The sequence below is a fragment of the Colossoma macropomum genome, unplaced genomic scaffold (genome assembly GCF_904425465.1).
Source record: "Colossoma macropomum unplaced genomic scaffold, Colossoma_macropomum, whole genome shotgun sequence".
Classification (NCBI taxonomy): Eukaryota; Metazoa; Chordata; class Actinopteri; order Characiformes; family Serrasalmidae; genus Colossoma; species Colossoma macropomum.
In genome coordinates this window covers 7962950-7985265 of record NW_023494792.1, presented here as the reverse complement: position 1 = coordinate 7985265, position 22316 = coordinate 7962950, and the positions used below count along the sequence as shown (strand labels likewise).

Sequence of the window (22316 nt, the reverse complement as noted above, 5' to 3'; positions counted from 1 at the left end):
TTTGTGTTTTTGAGAATTGCTTTCTTTCTTTTTAAGGAAAACCCCTCATTATTGTCTTGTTACCTGTATAAGTTAATGGTTGAAACCCCACACAATGATTTTACTCTGTGTTGTTCGTGCACTCATTTTCTCTGATGAATAAATTGGGGGTTTACTTAAGTGAAATTTAAGGGAAACCCCTTCTGTCCTCCAGGTAAAAGCACATAAGATTCAAGAAACTCATGTGGAGCAAGGAAAGAGCTTTGTAATTACAGGCAGTATATTAGACACAGAATAATTGGCCTGAATATCACTGATTCTTTGCCAGGAAAGTGAGGTTTGGGCCTCTGCCTACTGTGAACCAGGTTTCCACTATAAAATCGAGGATGGCCGCTCCAGCATTTGTATGGAGTTAGAAAGCCATATCGTAACAATTGCTTCTTGATGTCTGTATGATCAGCTCAGCTCAGCTCAGTTCAGCATTGTCATTTTGTCTTTTAGCAATTATATCACAGCAAGGCGAAACTGCTTTTTCGTTTTCGTCAAACTAAGAGCATGTACTCACAGCATAGCCATTGTGTGATGTTGTTCATTGATTCAACTTATTTTCTATTGGTAAAGATTGCTCTGTGTAAGATCTGGAATGTTAATCATAAGAAAGCTGCTTGGGACAGAAGGAGCCTTTGTTGATATGCTGAATCTGACCATCTACACTCATTTCCTTAGAGAGAGAGAGAGAAAAAACAAAGAGGCCAATGGGGGTTGTGTAACGGAAAAAGTCAAGTGTTTCTCTTAATATGAGGCCAAGTAGGTTATTTCCCATTTACCTGTACCTGTGGCATTGAATGCTTTGTAATGAGATTTTTCCGTTGTGTAAAAGGAGACTGACCTTTTGAGCTCAATGGAAGAGACTGCAGTAACATTAGATGAAACAGTTTCTGATTCTGTTAGACACGTGTATAGGCAGACTGTAAATAAATCCATTTTTAGGAAGTTGTTGTCTTGTTGGCTTTTGAGTTGTACGACTGACTGAGAGGATTGTGTGTTTTTTCATTAGAGTAGTCCCAAAAAACTAATGAATGCTTCAATTTATTCTCTGTACCTCAGACTTGATGTGGATAAACAGCTTCAGATTCTCTTACAGAGTTAGTATTAGGAAGATCCATTTTTCTAAAGATTCTGTTGTCTTATGGGCTCCATGGTGGGGCAGCTGGCTAATAGGATTGTGTTTTATTGCTAGGACCCAAGGTTGAGACTTTGCAACGCTACAGCCTTCGGTGGTCAGGAGTCTAAGAGAGCACAATTTATACTTTAGTTTCTCTTTCCTATTGGTCTGCAGTGATGCTATTCTTCTGCATGTGTCAGGTGACAAACATAGTCATCCACAACATTAGGAGAAGATGTGGATGTCTCAAAGGTAGCACATGCTTGTCTTCACACTTTCAGATGGGTTGGTGCTGTACAAAGCTGAGATGTAGACAGCGGGTGGCATACGCTGTGACTAGATAATTGTCTTGTTGAGGCCCCTTAGCATTCGTTTTTCTGAGAAGTGGTTTCTATATATGGGTGGCCTACCAGAGAAGCTTGACATCCAAAGCAGCACATGTTGTAAGTTTGTGTGTAAAAGACACACGTGCCACTACACTCAGTTTCCATCCAGCGCACGTCCGTCAAAGCTGCCCTGGCCCATCAGTCAGGGCGCAAGCTGAACAGCAGCCCGATTGTGCTAGCTCTCTTTTAATGGAGACGTTATGCTCCAAAGGTGACTGACTCACTGTTCTCAACACAGCACGCTACATCTGACAAAATAAAAGGCTGTTGGTGGAAGTTTCTGTTTACTACTGATCTGAGGTCAGTTTGATCTTTTCTAATGCTGAACAGTTAAGCAGTGGAGAGAGAAAGCTGATCTAAGATTAGCTCAAAAAAGAGCTCTTTTATCCTGAGAGCGGAAAGAGAGAGAGCAAATACTCCAATCACTCATACAGTGCACCACACACTAGTTTTAGATCGTATAGCTTCGATTTTTTAAGGCCATTCCTTAGTAGGCTGAACAGAAAGAGCTTGTTTTTAAGAAGCTTGTAGCTTTATTTGAAAAAGGTATGTTACTCTTAGCTCACTGAAGCTGCTAATGGTTTGAATCTTCCAATAAAACTCATAGCCACAACATGGTGCCATGTTTTGCTCAAATGTAAATTGAAATAACTAAGCATTCTAAGGTGAGTCATGCTGTATTTTCCTGACTATGTTCATTATTTTCTAAACTGAATGGTTTATTTTCATTGCTCCATCAGAGTTGACGACATTATTCCAACAGTAAAAGCGAGGCTGATGAACAGGAGGTTTGGGTGGGTTTATTTTGCTGTCTGTATGGGGGGAGTGGAGTAATCTGGGCTTCATTAGGGAAAATCTGAAACCTCAGCAATGCCAGACATACATTACTCAAGAGCCAAGCTCTACTGACATGTTAGTGCAGCCCTCTTTCGGGTGCCTTATATAAAACAAGGAGACCCCAATAAACTTGAAAAACCACTGTCTCCAATGGTTGGCTTGGATTTATACTGAAAGGATGTATAGGTCCTTTCAGAATAAAGTCATGTTTAGAATTTGTTGTGCTGAGCTGCTTACCAGCAACATGTCATCCAAAGGGAATGTTTGAAGGCTGAGAGCATTTGCATTCACAGAGGATTAAGAGGCATGCAACATGACTTAGTCTCAGATTTACCATCAAAACAAGTAACCCCTGAGGGATAACTGTTTATTAGGAGCTTAGATTTGGAGTTTTATTTGTAATTCATGACTATACTATAAATATGATGTTTTTCAAGTTAGTTGTTCCTTCTTTTTTGTGGTGTACTGCGGAGTTGATCCTATAAGCAGTCTACATGCCATACGCCTACAGTTACTGAGCCTTAAAAGCCTTTCACCCAGCTGCAATAAGGATCTCCTTCCACATCAGGATTTTCGTAATGGTTTACTAAGGTGTTGTGGGACACTGAGCAGAATCCCTCCAGCCATCAGTCAAATCCACACTGAGATTAATTAGTGTGACGAGCTTGTGTGAAGGGAGCAACGCCTGCTGGTTCACTCGATAATGATAGAGGCCACGCAATGACTAGACTCATTGGGCAAGGCTAGATAAACACTGTTATTTTTACCCTCTGGTAAATGGACCACCACCTCACTTCAGGCCACAATTGTTCATCTTGAAGTCCTCTCACAGACATTCCTGCATGGCTTTAAATGGGCCTCTTGTCTCTATCTATGAAGTGATAGGTGAAGAGAATCCAAAATTTGCCTTATAATCTTCCCTCACTCTTGCAGTTAGTGTCTGTGTTTGTTATAGACCACAGGCTAATCTAAGATCGCATGCCTTTTGACATGCTGTTACTAGCTAAATTGATGGCGATCTCTGAAATAGGTGCTTTTAGACACCATTAGAGTAAACTATGAGCCGTCAGTGATGGTCAGCATCTGGAGGCCAAATTCTGTTGTCCCTGGCCGTGTGTGGTGGCGTGGGCCTAAAAAGGGCCAAGCGAGCGCCGCTGTGTGTTTGATCCTCCTCTGAACAGCCGCCTTCACAAATGCAGTTTCTGTGTGAAGGAAACAGCTCTGAGGAGCTGAGGTTTGTCCTAATGAATGAATATCTTGTTTTCACACACAGGCAGGTGGCCTTCCGACAATGTGAAAAGCCCACTCAGACATCAGAGTCTGGGGCCTCCTGGGTCTTAAAGGAGCAAGACCTTGCACTTAACACACATGGATACAAGTGGAACAACTGACACTTGTTAGACCAAACATAGCCCTGCTGCTAGACCAATTAGGCATCAGGAATGCACTTTGTGCAGGCCCTGGTATGAGTGATTGCTGGGAAAGCAAGCAAGGGTACTGTAAAAAGCCTTGAACAAGCATTACGCTGCACAAACGGGCCTCGCTGTTCTATGCTCTGCATTTTTTCTGTTGTGTTAAGGCTTGTGGCTGATGTGGGAGAGAATTTATGAAATTGATTTTTTCTATTGTGGAAATCAGAAACTTAATATACCAATTTAGCGCAGGTTTTATACAGCAGGCTCCAGACCTAAACTCTCATTCTCCCTGCCCTCTCTCAGACTCTCAGAGGACGAAAGATTGTGGGAAAAAGCAAGCGAGCAGGCAGGGTGTGGGCTCATGGGAGAAACTCTCTATTACTGGATGTTCCTAAAGTTATTCACTCCAAACACCCCAACAGCTAGCTCCCATAGCTCTTCTCTCCTGGTACATGGAGTGAGAATTAGTGAGATTCAGGATTTTTTTTTTCTTGTCAGTAGAGCTGTTTCATATCATATCTGCTTTTAGACAGTATGATCAGTTTTGCCTATTTCAGACTTAATCAGAAAGCATGTAAATGTCAGTTTTGAAAAGCATCTGATAGTTAGAAGTGCAGTTGTCATGTTTTGACATTAAAACAATTGAATTTACATGAATGGTTTGAGAACTGAGTTTTGGGCAGGGCTGCATACTAGAGCACGCAGGCTGATGTGTGCATTCTTTGTTAACCAATAGAGGAAACCATTTCTATTGTGGGGAATAGTGGACGTCAGCAAATACCCTGGCCATGTTCTGCCTTTCATACAGCCACACAACTACACACACACCCACACCCAGATGGAGGCCATACCCTGTGCAACTGGACAAATTGGTTGCGGGCAGATTTTCATAAAGGGGTTTAGAGTGGCATATGAGGGAAGCAGAGGGTTCTGATTAACCATGACTGGCTCACGGCATGGCTAGCCACAGCTCTGGTGGCAAGCATCCCTGAAGTTGTTTTTTTTATTTTTGTAGTCATTTATTTTTTACTTATTTGTTTATCTTTGAACATTCGGTCTTGAGCTAACTATAATACAGTGGGTCTTTTTGGAGGTTCTAAGCTAAAAATAGATAATAAATCTGTTCACGTAGGCCACTCTGATGTGCCTTTTGGAAACGCTGTTCACTTTCTTACTGAGTCTCTATGAGGATAAACTCAACCAATGTGTTTTTAATTGAGGCAGTGTGTTTCTTATTTGCAGTTGTGTACACTTCAAGAAAGATGCATTCCATGCACTGGATCTGTTCTATTGCACTATTCCAGTATTTCTTTTAATATAAGACCCAGTCCTGTTTCCAAATGCTGCATTCATGTGGTAGAAGTGATTTATGTAGAAACTTTATTTGCCTTCTGATTGACTGCTTTGTTGCTAAATCATACTTGCACACCTGCATAGTTTAGCCTTAAGCTATAAATGCCACATTATGAATGTAAATCATATTGGCTTTTGGAGATTGTAAAGAAGCTGTTTACTGTAAGCCAACGTTTAGCCCTGTCTGCTGGAATTTATGACTCAGCAACGGATGCAGGCAGAGCCATGATTTTCCTTGGTCCCTGTACTGCCACACTGCATGTTTACTGGAGCCTTTTCCCCATGCTTATGCTGTTTAATAAGGATGGGTGATATTGCAAACATACATCACAGTATTCAAAGACGTTTCCATAATGGACAGTATGCACTAAGATACTTTTCTGCAATGATTTGAAATCGACCCAATTCACCAGCAAAACAGTAGTACCTGCCAAAATATTTAAGAAGGAACTAGAAAAAGAATGGGACAACTGGTACAGACAAATTAATCTGTCTCAGTCTGTCTTTTGATCAGACATGCAGTTGTTCAGTATTCTGTAACTGCTGATGATACCCATGATATACTCAGAAAATGTACTGTAATGTAATTTATCACAACTATGAAAAGATCTCTGCACATTGCCCACCCTTGTACTGCAAGAGCAAAAAAAAAATATTTGGGAAGACTGGAGCCACCCTCATACTGTGTGCGATACAATCACATTTTACACAGCCCTGTTTTTCACTTCATATGCTTTTATCTATGAGGTGTTCCAAAGTACTAGACCAGACACTTGGCATGTGGAAACCGTGAAAATGCAATTTAAAATATTGTAGAGGGATCTAACCTTCTGAAAGAGCAAAGAGATAAGTCCCTGTCTTCCTTGTGGTGCGCCATGCATAAATCATGAACTTGTCTTACAATATTGCTTTGTTTTTGCTTCTCGGTGAGGGTTCCCAGCCTGGTTCCTTTTACTTGGCAGCACCCTTGCCCCTGAAGGCCAAAGAAAAGGTTTGTCATGGATTGCAGTGTACCAGGGCTGAATTTGCCTCTTGCTGGGACTGAGCTGCTTTTTGTATGACGCTCTGAGCCTTACACCAAGCTTGGGTCATCCACATGAAAAGCAGGCAGGAAACTGCTATTTTAGACCATGCTGGAGTAAATACAGGAATGAGTCGTAAACATATCAGGCTGTTCTCATAGGGTGTGCGAGAGAGAGAGGGAAAGAGAGGGAGAGGGAGTGTTTTGAATCATTCTGGGAAGTGCAGATGACATCTTTCAAAGTGTCATAAGCGCTTACTCATCCTGTGTAAATCTGGCCAGAAAAAAATAAACAAAACAAAAAACAAATACAGGGGTTAAATAGGTGGCTCAGAAAGATGATGACGTGTAGTATTATAATGTATATTATATAACAATCTCATTCTTCAGTATAAATTAAAGCCTTAATAAAGCAAACTTGCTATTATGCAATCTTTTCATTTGGCAGAGGGTTGAGTTGAGCTTAATTCTGGCTCTGAGAGGAGCTGGGTGGAGCTGTTAGGAGAATCAGAAGCCTAGTCTTTGCAGTTTCCAGCACATACTGGGGAAAGTCCCATTAACAGGCTGTGGGAAAAGGTTTCACTTCAGCCATCTGTGAAATTGAACGAAAGACACTTATGTTAGTCTACCAGCAAAGCCTATGTTTAGACTGAAGAAGTAGTGGCCATGACCTCATATCAGTTCCCTTGTCTAAAACTGTACCTTTGGAGGAGGAATAATTAGAAAGAAGAAGATTCATTGGGTACATGCCCTGTGCTTTCTAGTTCTCTAAAAGGTCCTGCAGGTCTTGCAGCAATAAGGTTCCTGTTTCTTCAGCTGAAACGTAATCCATGTTTTGCAACAAAGATCTCTGGGGCTTGCTGAGTCTTGTCCATATTTTTTTTCTAATCAGTGCTACAAACATAGGCATTTATGGCTAGAGGTTTGGTGAAATTATGATGCAATTAATTAGACAGAAGCTCTGTGATGTTGAAATCGTGCACTTTGACCACTTGGAGCAAGTCAGAATTTATAGAAGATTGCCTTTTGTATTGTTTATATGTAAATATAGTTGTTACTGCAGATTGAAAACCTACACTAAAAGGCAGTTTATGGGATCTGAGTTGAGTTTTTTCAGTATTTTCTGTTACTGTTGTTCTTGCTTACAGATTAGAGATGGCTGTCTGATGGCTGTCTGATGGCTGTCTCACTGTCCTCAGATGCTGATGCTGTCTGAAGACCTATCTGTTTGTGAAGCATTTGAAATGTACTGTATTGCACTTTTGGTGTGTCTTATTTCTGTATTGTGCATCTTTCTTTCAAGGTACCAGCACTGATTCTTGTATCTGGCAGTGTCTTAGTGTCTCTGTTGGAGGTCATTTTGGGTAAAAGCATCTGCTAAATGCTGTAAATGTAAATTTTTGTAGCCTTGATTTTTCTGTGAAAATATCAACTGCACTAACTGAACCACAGTACACAAGCAGACATCACGCTTGGGAAAGGAAAGTGTGTTATAAACACAAATGAGTTGCTTTTCTTCTGTTGAATCAAGCGAACACAGAAATTTACCTGCCTTCTTCCTTTTGCGCATGTTGTGTGCAGCCAGACTGGCTCTGCTCAGTTCCTGATAATTAAGACATGTTGAGACTGGAAAGGCTGTGGTCTGTTTTCTTTTATTTAGAAATCCTTTACAATGAAACCATAATGCATAGTTTACACACTTGGCAATAAAAGACAATGATGGCCTCACTTACTGTTTATAAATTCAGCTATAAAAGTTAATGGCAAGCTTGGCACTTATGGAGGTTCTTGTGGCTCTTTTCGAAATAAATCGTATGTAGGCTTACAGATGATATGACAAGTTAATTGAATGAATCTGTGCTTTCTTAATGTTTTCTTTTCTCTTTATTTTTCTCTCTGTAGGCGTGCTGTCACTTCCGGCCCACTTCAGTCCGTACACAGAGGGCCAGCAGGCTGGGGTTGAGAGCAGAGAGGATGCGTACGCCCAACTGGAGCTCCGTACCCTGGAGCAGTCTCTACTGGCCACCTGCGTGGGCAGCATTTCTGAACTGAGTGAGTCTTTCTCTCTCCCTCTCTTTATCTATTTCTCTCCTAAACACAATAAAATGATTGATGCTATTCTACCATGACTTAATGGGATTATCTGCAGTTGATAAAAGTCGCTCTTCATGTTCTGTATTTGCACACACACATTCGTCCAAGGCAGTGGTGTAGAAAGTACCATGCAGCTGACAGAACAAAGGGTTCATCCAGGATTTCCTCTGAGGAGCACTGAAAAGAATTTCTGAGTGCATTTCCCTCAGCTCAGTGTTTCTTCACATTTCCCCTTTCGTGCTCCTTGTCTCTCTGATGTTTTGAAAAACTGGGCCATCCTGACAGTGGGGAGTTGGAAGCAAACTTGTGGAAAAAGTCTATTAACATACAATACATGTCTGTAAAGCTATTCTCCATGAGTGAGAAAAACGAAATCATGTTTATTCATATATGCACAAGTTGAGTGCACTTTCTGCTGGTGAATGTATCAGCGTGCCAATAGCTGAGGCAAAGCAGAAATGAGCTCACACTAGGACTGCACAGATACAGGTTTGCTTGCTGTTATTTCAGCAGAGTGAATGTGGGAAAGGTGATAATGTGAATGTTATTTATCTTTCCAGGCAGATTAGCCCATTATCCCTCCCTCCTGGTAAACACTTCTTGTCTCAGTCCCTTAGGAGTGGGACAGGGAAGTGTTTGCTCTCTAAATATCAAGCTGGGTGAGATAAAAGAGAGAGAAAAAAGTGAGGGATGCTAGAACATGTGGGGAAAAACTCAGTCTCCCTTGGAGTCTCAGACCCCACATGTCATTTGCATAAAGGCCTCAGGTAAAAGGCTGCTCTTTCACACTCATTTGAGATAAACCTTTTCTACCAACATGATTTTCAAATTTATTAAAGGTGACTCAACAGCACTGGCCTTAGATCAGTGTGAAAGGACATCCTGCACAGCTGGATATCTATTAGAGGATGTGAGTGGGGGTTAATATGTTCCCACTATCTTTTTTTTAGGCCCCGCACCATTCTCTTCTGGCCCGATAGAGCCCTAGACATGTCTGGCCTGGAGAGAGATCTGTGATGTCTGCTCAGCATGTGCTGAAGTTTTAGGTTTCTTGGTAGTGCTGAGCTGGGGCCATTGTCTTTGTCCCCAAGTCTTACGTATTGTGTAACATCATGATAAATCAAGGCATCTTCACTGTACTCATATATTATCATAATACTTTACTTTTTATGTTTGATCAGTAGGAACAGACTAAGAAACACTAGTGCCACATTTAAAAATACAAACACCATAAATACAAAGACATTTATTCAACTTTTTATTTTCTAATGAAACATGCAATTATTCAGTGATCTTTGAGAACTGACAGTATCTTGACAATGACAATGTGTCATGTGTCAATGTGATGTCATTTATCACAATAATGATATTGCTGTATTGCCCTAACCCTAACTGTGATTACATGTTACCTTATTTCTGTATTGTTTTACGGGTTTAAAGCTGGTTATACATACTACTTACTTATACTTGCTGCATTCAAATGTCAACTAAGAACAGAAAGCTGAGGCTGCAATTGGCACACAACCACCAGAACTGGACAGTTGAAGACTTAAAAAATGTAGCCTGGTCTGTTGTGTGTTGATTTCTCCTGAGGCACGCAGATGGTAGGGTCAGAGTTTGGCACCATCGGCATGAATCTATGGACCCAACTTGCCTTGTGTCAATAGTCCAGGCTGGTGCAGGTGGTGTAATGTTTTCTTGGCACATTTTGGGCCTGTTAATACCAATCATCACCACTTTAATGCCACAACCTATTGTTGCACGTACATCTCTTCATGGCCACAGTTTACCCATCTTCTAATGGCTGCTTCCAGTATGATAATGTACCATGTCACAAACCAAAACTCAGCTTTTGTTCTTTAGTGGCCTTCCCAGTCACTGGCTCTGAATCTAATAGAACCCCTTTGGGATGTGGTACAATGTGGAGAGTCATAGCATAGTATAAAAAGTATATATTTTTGTACTGGGAAACTTTTTTCTGCTATTAAGTAGTGGATGGAGCAATGGGAATTCCAAAATTAATGGTCATACCCTGATTTTTAAGATAAATCCAATGAACATACACACGCTATGTTTATGTATAAACAGAATGAAATCGTGTTTAGTGTTTGGAGTTCAGTGGCCTAGAAACATACAGTGCTTCACTATATAATCAAATCTGTAACATAACAGAATCATTTGAAGTCTAACTCTCTGTTCATGGGTAGTTCATCATTTCGACAGTATTTTTCCCCACTTTACATTAGTTAACATATGAAAATATGATATTTCCTCGGTGATGAAGGCTTTCTCTGTTGACCAGCTCTTCCTCCTCTTGGCCGCCCTACCTGCCTGTATGTGTGTTTACCCTGCATGCCACAGAGCTGGTTGGGGCACAAGGCGGGAAGTAGGTCGGGCTTGCTGATGGAAGGAGTAAATTTCCTCCTGCAAATGTCTGGACACTCCTCTGTTTGTACCTCTACACAAGAGCACGTTCATTAGAGGGAATAGTCCAGTAGAGTGTTTGCAGAGTCAGTGAGTTTGAGTGAGAGCGCTCTTTGTGCTGACTTCAGGGAGACCACTGGGCTGCATTGGCACCCTCTCCACACACACTCAGGGCAGTGCAGGCCAGCATTGCCCAGGGGAATGCACAGACAGTGGGCCATCTGTACAGCCTCAGCTGCCCTGAAGCCCTGCACCTAAAAAGGCCATCCTAGAATCCAGCTTTCCACCACTTTCACACAAGTATGTCATGATTTGACCCTGTATTTCCTTTATCTGTTCTGTTACTCAGACGTTTTGGAGTGTTTAGACCTACTCTTAGTTTGAGAGTGCTTACAGAAATTGGAGCATTGGTATGTGTAGGAGTGGGCAATATGGCAAAAATATGAAATAACAATACTTAGACATTTTCAAAATACACAGTACTCATCACATTATATTATAAATATTGTGATATTTTGTCTGTGTATCAAAATAAATAATGTGAGATGCCTTGCATTTCAGTGTTTTTTTTCTCTGAGCCAGAAAATATTTTATTTAATATGCTCAGACCAACATAGCTGATCTCTCTGAGGGTATAGGCAACAGCAGCAAAGCCCAGCTTTCCATCTGTGGCCTGAATTCCTTCAAGACCCCTTCCAGGTCTTGGCAGGATACAAAGAAGCCCCTTTTAGCTACAAGTGGGGTCTTCAGCTCTTAATGGAGGGTCCCTCCCACTCAAAACCCACTCTGGTTAGAAATTAACCCATGGGGTAATTACCTCAAATGAGCGTTACTTGTTTCCACAAATTGACCAGCCTACAGTGTGTGTGCCTTTATGGTCTACCATCATCCTGCGTGGATTACTACCGGTGTTTAGCTGTATAATTCTAGTGCTCACTCATTGCTTCTTTTGTGACCATTTGGTGTTTTGTTTCTTGGGCTCTGATTGTGTTTTTCTCTGTAATGGAGGGAGAGGCAAGGGGTGTTTCATCTCCTCCCTCCATCTGTCCTTAACCAGGTCCTGATTTACTGTTCATAAGGGTGTCCTGCAGAGCTCAGGTCTGCAGAAAAACACATTAAGTGGCAGGGAACAGGCCAAATAACCCCTCTCATGTTTCTATACTTGAGTATCTGTAGATTCCTCTAACGCTAACGCACAACAGTGAATGTGGGTGTTTCTAAGCAGGGTAAGAAAAGGAAATTGGGGGTTTATTGTTGGTGCTGCAGCTGAAATTCTGGGAGAAAAATACTTTTACATATAATATTGTTGTGTGCTTTGTTGATGTAGCTTATGATGAAGTAACTTCATAGCATTAGAGTGTGGAGGACACTGCTGTGGTACTGTCTTAGGTTTCATGTAGTGCTTATTGTTTCAGTTCTGATTTGATTTTGTGGTTAATTTTACATACTTCACCTATGCAACGTGATGTAATCTAGAAAATTGGTGGGGTGGGAGATGACGCAACAGGAATGCAAACTCGTAACCTTATTTGGATTGCTTCTTCTTTATCTAATCACTGTGCTCCAGAAGTTACGCAATTGTAGAGGGCCATTCCAGGTTTAGCATCTAGTCAGTTAAAGAAATCAGGGTTTCCTGTAAATACTGGTTTTAGACCAGAAAAAAGTCTGGCAAATGTCTTTTAAAAATGATTTTAGGGCATAAATGCCCTATCAATGTCTCGGAAATTGTTTAAATATACCAGTTTAAATGTAACCAATACCTGAATCATTTATACGTTAATAAAGCATGCTCTGATTAAGTGTTGTGAACTGTGAGAGCCTGCCTTGCCACTTCAGATTTGACTGTAAGTTGGCAGTAGTCATGAAGACATGCAGTAATCAAAAGTATGTTTTCACTAGCAAAGTATTTTTTTCAGATTATAGAATTTTTATGTTAGCTGTTTGAAAATATGCAATAGACATACAAGGTAACAACCTGGTAGGCTTTATTGTTCAATGTGGCCAAGAACCAGCATTGTTTTTGCATAAGGTGTTGTGGTGGGCGATGAATATCTTTGCCTACAAATGGCACATTTCATTTATTCGGAAACAACGATGCTTACTTTTCTTCACGGTGTGCCTTCTGAATTCTGTTTGTCAGGTGATCTGGTGTCTCGGGCCATGCACCACATGCAGCGTCTGAGCTCTGTGCGACCCGGACTCAGTCCAGCCCGCCACACCCGCCAGCAGCCTGTCTCCTGGTCTCCTGATGCCCTCCACACGCTGTACTACTTCTTACGCTGTCCTCAGATGGAGTCAATGGAGAACCCCAACCTGGACCCACCTAGGATGGCCCTAAGCAAAGAGAGGTGAGGCCCAAAGCACCTTGTTTGTCAAGCCTGCAGTTTCCAGCTTCTAATCCACACTAATTAGCACCTGATGGCCCATTCATATGTATGTAACATCTGAGAAATGCCATAGCCTGAAGGAGCTGTAAGATGCAGTAATGAAATGGTGGAGCTGTAAAGACCTCTTCAAATCCTCTTCTTAGTGCCTTTGTTGTGGGAGTTCATTAAATTACGAACTTAGTGGGTTTCTTTCCAAGCTGTTTTAATTCAAGGTAGAATCACTGAGCTCTCTGGGAGGAATGTAATATATATAGGATATCTACTACACTGTTAAAAATAAATGTGTCAAAAAAGAGTTCTTTGGAGCTATGCCATAAAAGAACCACTTTTGGTTCCCTAAAGAACCTTTTAATTGAGTGGTTTCAACTGAGTTTTATAAAAATGCATCCATTGAAAGCTTTATAATGAACCAAAAGTGGAGTGTACAGAAAGGTGAACTTAACAATTTAAATTTAACACTTTAGTAATTTCTTTACACCAAGTAAAAGACCAGTTACAGCAACAGTCACTGTGATCCTTCACATAGTTTCTTTGGAAATGAGCTTTAAGGTTTTTAGGGCTTACAGAAGAGGAAAGAAGAGAAACAATAGGATTAAGACTTTACTTTCAGGCCAAGAAGCGAGCCCTGGAGCACATTTCTTCCTATCAGAACTCTATATTTTTACTTGAGGGGAGCAGCAGGAGGTTCTCATCTCTACTCACAATGAGAAGAGCTTTCTCCAAAAAGATGGGATTAACCTGTCAGGAACAATAGCTCTAATGGAGCCAGAGCTTAATGACCACAGATTACTGCAAAAGGGAGATTCCAGATGGACCGTTCTGGTGTACATTTCGTGTCATTTGTGCCTAACCCTAAACCCTAGCATTTACCCTAACTCTAATTACAAACCTTAACACTAAAGCTCATGCTCATGCCAGACCTAAGTTTAAACGGAAATGCTAAAATAGCCTGTATACGTTCACCCTTCACAGCACACTGGTATGTGTGATATAGCCAGCTGCTTGATACCTGAGTGCTCCAAACTCCATACGATCCTTTGATGGTCATGTTGATGGCTGTAGGTCTTTGCCTGATGTTTGTTAACGAATGTGAGGCACAAACCTTCTCCAAATGTTTAGATAGCGTATACACACATGTATGATAATTGAGCTGCGGCCAGATCTGAAGCCATGATGGCTACAGCTGGCCTGCATGCTGCGCAAAAACCTCAACCTAAATAACAAACATGAGTGGAAAACAACAAAGGTGCTCCACTAGCTCACTTCAAAGAGACAGCGCAATAGGAACTCACCCTGCCATCTTCACGATAACACCACCACTACCACCACCCGAGTTTTACAGTGTAGCTGGAGTGTGTGTGTGGCAGTGGAATGGGTTACAGGTGGTACCTCAGCCCTGGCAGTGATTAAACTTAAGGACCCACTCCTGATTCAAGATCCCCTCTGTGGGCCTCCAATTATTGAAAAGTCTATTAAACCTTTGTTTGAAACTCAAACCGCGGCTCACTTTGGCAGACTGTGTGGTCTTAACACAGATCAGTAATTGTAAAGGCACTAGTGAGGGCTCCTATCATAGGCAGAGGTTATTGCTACACAGGGTTGATTTACAACACCTCAGGGCACCCTGCATGTCTGGTAACGAGGGTGGGTTGGGGGTGGAGAGAGAGAGAGAGAGAGGAAAAGAGAAAGGGACTAAGATAGAGGGGTCAGAAGGGTGAAGCTGTGCTAAGCATCAATGGAAGTTTCAGATAGAGGGAGGTCAAAAAATAAGCTGAAATAAATAGATGACACACTAATCATGTGTCTGCATTCAGAGACAGCTCATACATGCTGACTGCAGAGTGTCAAGACACTTACTAAAGCAGCTGTGAGGAAAACACAGGATTTGTGCATATGGGAGTTGGCCATTTTGAATAAAGCAGTTACAGTAAAAGAGTAATTAACCAGGCCTCTTGCTTTAGGAGGAACCACATGCAAGGTAGAATGAAAGAAAAGTAGTAAAATATTTGAAGTGAGTGGGAGTTTGATATTGGAACTTTACTGTACATGTGGTGGAAAAAAGATGAAGGAGCAGATTCAGCTGCACTGTTTTTGGAATGTTACAACCAAGTACCATAATAAGCTTTCTTCTTTAAGAGACAGGAGAAAATCAAACTCCACTCTTGCTCCACAGGTGTTTCTGTCCATCTTTCCACTGTGAGAAGACAGCTCAGCATTAGAGGTGTGAAAGTATGTGTAGCTGTCGAGGAGCTGTTACTGAGAAAAGGAATGCTTGCACATCAAACAAAGAAGCTGCTTTGTGTTCTCAGAACAATGGACTGACCATCCCAGTCCAGACCTTAATATCATTGAATTTGTTGGAAACTTTTGGATCAAGAGAAGCAGAAAATGTAAACGACTTTTAAGACTGAACTTTGGAGGTGTAGAAGAAAAATCTGCATATTTCTATGAAAAACCAAAGCTGCAATATTGGCAAAGGGTGGATGCACTGAATACTGAAAAAAATATTACTTAGTTATTGAGGCTTCTCTGTAATTTTAAATATGGTTTTTGCTTTTTTCATGATGCTGAAAAATGAATAACTAAATGGTCATTTTGACTGTAAAATAAGGATGTCTCACTTTTGAACACCTGATTTATTGGTATAAATTCTCAGGCTATTTTCAAATCTAAAAAGAAATATTTTATGCATTATTTTTAATGTCTTCTGTACACTGCATAAATAGTTCCTCCTGTGACATTTGTGCATTAGGTATTTGTTTAAAATGATTCAGAATCATAAAATAATTGTGGTGAAATCTGAGATTTCATGATGTGTTGAATCATTTCCTGAAGGAAATTTACACCGCCCTACCGTACGCTTTGTGTCCAGTTTTAACTTTGAAAAAAAACAGTCTGAGCTTCAGGAGTTCTGTGAAACAGTAACTGAAGAAGTAATCATGACTCTTTGCCAGACCACATTGTGCCACAAGGTGGAGCGAGCTGCGGTATGCACTCAAAAAACTCCCTTCCTCAAGTGTGACTCGCAGCCGCTACAGCACGTTCCTAAACGTCCATGCAGTCAGGAGGCAGTCAGGCCGTGTGGTCTGTGTAGCCCATGTCTAATCACAGTCACACATCTCGAGTGTGACCTGGTCACAACAAGACCCCATTACATGTCTCTGCACAGCACGGGCTAATTAGCACTGCATGCTCTCCGGTTTCACCGCGCCCAGCCTGGCAGGGCTTTGATGTGGTCCTGGCCCCACTCAGGTTTCGGCTCGAAGGCTACGGACTGAACTTGAGCCCTTGAATCAGATGCAGGGGTCACTGTCATAGCGTGACCCAGGGGCCAGACAAATGAGAGCGAGAGGGGCCTGGACACACTGTGTACACTGTGTGGCCCTCTGGCAAACGAACAAAGCAAAGGGTTATAAACGTTTAGAAGGGGTCGGATTTCATACTCCTTTGGTTTCATTCAGATAAGAACCGGGTCACAGGAGTGGGCTATCTGTCAAAAGTGTGCAGGGGGTGTGAGGAGGGTAAAAGTTGTAACTCAGCAGCTTTGTTGTAGAATAGTTGTTCCCAGGGTTGAGAGCTTTTGAAGGATCAATAATTGCATTCAGGGATGCATGGGAGTGCTATGGGAAATACACTTTGGCAGTGCGGCAGGACTTTTTTGGATGTTGTGATCTTTTGAATGCTATAGTACAGCCATCGCTGACTGTTTTCACTCAGAGAAGCTTTGGGATTGAAAAGTATTTCCCTCTCTGCTCACTTTTTCTCTCCTGCAGATAAATATACACAATCAAGTCTTTATGTGTTCTTGCAGATGGAGATCAAATTAGAAGTATTTTTAAAACATGTCCACTCACTTTGAGTCACGCATACATATTTCACATTTCTCAAATCAAATGTGAGGCTGACATGAAATTAAAATAAAATGCGAATATAAACATAGTAATATAAAGCATCACTGCATCAGCTTTTTGGACACATCGCTGCAGTCTGTTCATTTAAATAAGGGCTAAATATATTTTGTTCAGTTCTTGGAGTGTTTTGATGCTAAAAACAGCTCTTTGGCATTTTTCTTACAATCAGATCTTTTTTTCCCCAAGATCTAATATTAGCTCTCATCTGTCTGTGTTATGTTTTTTTTGTCTTTACTCTTGAGCATATTGTTCTGTGAATCGTTCTTGTGATTGTTGCGCATATTTACTTTGCTTAATGAGCACCTCATATCCCCCAGCCTGGCTCATTTGCATATGTCTCATTAGGCTGGCAGACTCTTGGTGGGCTGACTTTGTTTTACCATGTTCCTGCTGAGCTGTGTGCTCCCTAGGAGCAGCTATCACTGCGTCATCTCCCCTCCTGCTGCTGGAAAGCCCTGTCGGGAAAAGTGGAGCAGACAGGCAGGCCTAAGGCTCAGACTTAGTGAGAGTCAGGGAGGTTATACTCACCTGGTGACGAAAGACCAGTTTTGCTCTTAGCTCTTAAAGATCCAGGTTAGTATTTAAGCAGGCGAATGGGACAAATAAGCGGCTATGCGTTTAAGGTAGTAAACACTAAGATGAAATAAGCAGTGCTTAAAAGACTGCTTCACTCATAATATGGCTAACAGTCAGTAATGAGGCTTAGCTGATACTGTAAAGTTGCCCTGCTATACTAGATGAGCATCATTATTATTATATGTTTTATTATCAGCACCGTTTGGTTGAAGTATGTCTTTAAAGAGCTTTGAAGCTGTAGTGTGAAGCAGCAAGGTGACAACAGCTCCCTCTTCTGGTACGCAGATTCTACTGCTTTAATCCTACGCAGAGAGAGAAGAAGCTGAAAAGCGAAGGCAGAACCCTCACTTTGCATGTGAAAAACCTTCCAAATTCAGATAATTCCATTATGCCTGTACAACTTCATATTAAACATGGCATGTTTGTATACAGTTTGTTCTTCAAAATCTTCACTGTTGACACTATTTAAAATCACTTATTTTTGTAGTGGTTTTTTAGTAATTGCCTTCTTGGCTTTATTTTCTCTCTCCTGTCTCATCTCTTAAATGTAATGCAACCAGTAACACAATTAAATCCTTTTCTGTTTGCATAACAATCTTAGGAAAGACACACATGTAGAGTGCATTCATATGTCCGGGAGTGTCTGAACTGTGGAAAGAGTGTGAGCAGTAGCAGCTGTGGTTATCTCAGTGAGTTTATGGATGTGGCAGGGTGCTGAGAGACACAGCCCATTCTGCTGCAAGGAAAAGAACCATATTTGAAGCACAGTGCCGTGTTGTTTCAGATACATTAAGCCCAGTCTTGCACACCTTGATGCAGCTCCAAGAACCATAACATTTTGTGATGGAATCTACCAAAGGTTGTGGTACACAATAAGCAGGGACATGTCACTTGTAAGACGAGCATAGTGTCCACACTGAAACTGTGATTGTGGTTCTCTTTTTTCCCGTCCCAGGTTCTATTTATTTACTTCAGATTCTGACTTACCCCGATGTGTTTCCTGTGTCTCCTCTGCAGACCCTTCCTCCTGCTCCCACCCCTCATGGAGTGGATGCGGGTGGCCATCGTACACGCTGAGCATCGCCGCAGCCAATTGGTGGACAGCGACGATGTCCGACAGACAGCGCGCCAGCTCCTGCCTGGGCTGGACTGTGAGCCCAGGCTACTAAAGTAAGACTCACCTAATAAACTCCACCTGGCATTACTGCAATCGCTTACCTCTAGCGGCATTCATCAATCATCTGGAGATCTATGAGCCTAACCCTACACAAAAAGTTCAGATTCTAGTGTGTTACACTGGATCAGCTATGGGATTAGTTACTCATTTAAATATGGAATAAATATGTTTTTGCAGTTCTTGAAGTGTTTTAGTCCTAAAACATCTGTTTGGTTTTTATGTTCCAGTCAAACTTGTTTTTTAATGTTTAATATTAGTGCTCATCTGTATCTACCTGTTATGTTTTTTCTTTGCTTTTGAGTGTTCTTTTGGGAATTTTTCTCACATCCATTGTGCATATTTACTTTGCTTAATGAGCAATTCATTCCTGACAGTATGGCTCATCTTAAGGCCTGGAAATTTAGGCCTGGAGCAAATAATATTCAGATGCTCCTGAAGGCCTTGATTAACTGGATCAGGTGTGTTAGATTAGGACTGTAACTGATGCTGTTTCAAATGCTGTTTTAGTTCCTGGAACTAAACTTTGCAGGATGGTAGTTCTCCAACTGTAACAGAATCTGGCACCTCTGCTAGACTGTGACATTTTCTTTATATTGCTCCTCTATGAAAATTAAATAAGATGTGATAAAATTGTCACACTTTACACACTTTTTTTTAAAAGGGCTGTATTGGTAAATGGCATAGCATATGACCTCACTCCACTTGTGTTAGTTTTTACTGCATTGCTGTATCAAAAGTGAGCAAAGGCCATCTGCAAAGCCCTCAGACTTTATTAGCTGCTCCCACCCAGTTTTTAGCCCACAGACTGATGTCAGAACCTTGGCCTGACTCTTTATGATTTGTAACCTCTTGGGGAAAAATACACCACTCCTCCCATGAAACCATCATAAACCGGCTCCCACTCCTTACCGCCCTTCTTCCAGTTCCTCTTGCTTTTACTTGCCATCCTCTATTTTTTCCTTACTCCCCCTCATATTTTCTCACTTACTCTATCTTTCTCTGTTTTAATTGCCCACCCTTTCTTCCCTCTCTCCCCTTTCTCTCGCCAGGCCAGAATGCTGTTTTAGTTCCTTCAGAAGGCTGGATGCCAAGGCCGCCACTGATAAGTTCCAGCTGGACCTGGGCTTTCGCATGCTTAACTGTGGTCGTACTGATCTGATAGGCCAGGCCATCGAGCTGCTGGGGCCAGATGGGGTCAACAGCATGGATGATCAGGTACTACATAATCTCAGTGTTTAATCCAATCCATTGTTTAAAATGACATCATGATAATGTTGATTTTACATTCCCCTACTGACCTCTCTTACAGTAAGAAACGAAGCATGATGAACATGCCTATTTTTATGCATTTTTTTCCCTGTAGTATTATTGTATATATTTAGTGAAGGCGTCCTTGTTTATCTTTTTCCAATAATTGTCCAGTTCCAGTATTGTTACTTCTCTCTGATTATTTTATTAGTCATCACGATGATTAGCAGCTTACTCAATCATTTATATATATTCAATAGTGATAGCTCTCACAGCCCAAAAAACAACTAATAAACTGCTCCTTATACAAAATAAAACATTCATTATATAAGGCATTACTAGGGAGTATGTTTTGAGAAATCTGTTCTGAGACTATGGGAGAAAGTTAAGCTTTGTAAGTGTTTAACATTGAGCTTCCAGAATAATATTGATCTAATTTTAGCCAGATTTCAGACTATCCTCTTTCTTCTGCCGTGTGTATGTGATGTAGGGCATGACCCCGCTGATGTATGCCTGCGCAGCTGGAGACGAGGCTCTGGTCCAGATGTTGATCGACGCTGGAGCCAATCTGGACATAGCAGTAAGTACTAACCATCCATTCCAGCTGCTGGCTGAGACGAAGGCCTGCTGCTTTATGAAGACTGAAACTTAAAGCTCTGTGTCCATCCCACCCAGGTGCCGGTGTGCTCCCCTAAACACCCCTCTGTCCACCCTGACAGTCGCCACTGGGTGGCGCTCACGTTTGCGGTGCTGCATGGACACATCTCTGTAGTACAGGTAAGCCCAGTACATAAAAGACAGTTATCTAAATTGTGTTATAATAAATTTGACACTAATTATTGATTTATTGTAATACCCAAAAGAATTTTTTAAGTGTTTTAAATCTTTTGCCATGATGAAGGCCAGCTAGGCCAAAATGTTTGCAAGCACCACAGCCATTATTTAGCTTTTTCATGACTGATTGCTTTTCCAATTTTCTCTTCACAGTTTTTTGAGTTTAGTTAATGGCAAAGAAGCAGTTATGAGCAGGATATTTTTTGTATCTATTTTATAACCATACTGCTCTCTTTACTTTTTTTCGTTAGTGAAGCCTCATTTTATGTCTTTCTGTGCCTTTGTGAATATACTTCCATAACATTAAGATGTGTGTGTTCTCAGCTCCTCTTGGACGCTGGCGCAAGTGTGGAGGGAGCAGCAGTGCGTAACGGGCAGGAGAGCTGTGCAGACACCCCGCTGCAGCTGGCCTCTGCAGCAGGTGGGAACAAGAGTCTCATCATTACAACATTACCTTTACCTGCTCTGCTCACAGTAATTCTTTTTCCCACTGCATCATAGTCACACCCTCTGAACATACCAGAGTCTCCTGCATTATTGTTTGTCATATTGACAGTCAAAATGTCAGCCAGACCCAGGTTTATAGACATGTTGTTGTTTGTTATTTATTGGTAGAAGTTACTTGATTGACTGCAGAATTTATTAGTCAGTTGCTGTGGTGTGATCTAACAATGGTTTAAAAATCATTGCATTTTGTATCAGTTTCTTCTTGAAATTCGATGTCCAGCAGACATATTACTAACATAGACTTAAAGCAGTGCAATAAATTGCAAAGTGCTGCTTGTGCATCATGATAGGCAAAGAAATAAATAAACTTCAGGACTGACACAATAAAAATTATCTAGACGTTACATTCGACTCATACATGACAATGACACAAGTATAAATAGTACCATATATTTCAGTGACATACAATGTAAATTACTTTACCTAAAAAGCAGCCCTAACACAGGCTATTTCTGTCCAGAGTGTACTTGCATTGCTTCACTTTAAGACTGAGCTGATAAAAAACAATATAACAGCTTTTACTTTTCTTTTGTGTCCAGAGGAATTCGTTTATTTTGATAGCTAAGCACTCAAACAAGCACATGTACCACTGACCAATCACAGTGCAGCAGACTCAGCAGGGGTCATGTGTCTGTGCCAGAGAAGCTGGAGAAGCAGTGGGAAAACCATTACACTCTCTGCCCTGAGGCCTGTACACCTCTCTCTGCCACTCTGGCTCAAGCACTCAGCACTGGAGCTCATACCCTGCTATCCACTGCTGGCATGGCCTAAAATAGGCATATGATGACAGCCCATAGTCAAACTCTACAATGAATTAACCAATGGGAGCTGACTGAATTGGGTCAGGAACGTGTGTTTTGGGAATGTGTACTGTGTTGGTGTGTGTGTGCGCAGGGTGTGTATTCAGAGGGTGCGGTGAGGGGGTTCGTGCTTGATTTAAACTTTTTAAGTGTGTGGCTGACATTCCATGTTGGGATTTTAGAAAGGCCACACATAGCTGAA

At 41.4% G+C, this 22316-nt stretch overlaps 1 protein-coding gene across 1 annotated transcript in view; it reads left to right on the top strand.

Moving 5' to 3' along the window:
* The window catches only part of abtb2b (ankyrin repeat and BTB (POZ) domain containing 2b), a 43079-nt gene that overhangs the window by 15224 nt on the left and 5539 nt on the right, over nt 1-22316 (top strand). Inside the window, exons 2-8 of the mRNA XM_036575783.1 lie at nt 8059-8208; nt 12815-13022; nt 18566-18718; nt 19775-19940; nt 20464-20553; nt 20649-20750; nt 21132-21228. Of these exons, the coding sequence (XP_036431676.1) occupies nt 8059-8208; nt 12815-13022; nt 18566-18718; nt 19775-19940; nt 20464-20553; nt 20649-20750; nt 21132-21228 (966 nt within the window). The remainder of the gene's footprint in view (nt 1-8058; nt 8209-12814; nt 13023-18565; nt 18719-19774; nt 19941-20463; nt 20554-20648; nt 20751-21131; nt 21229-22316) is intronic.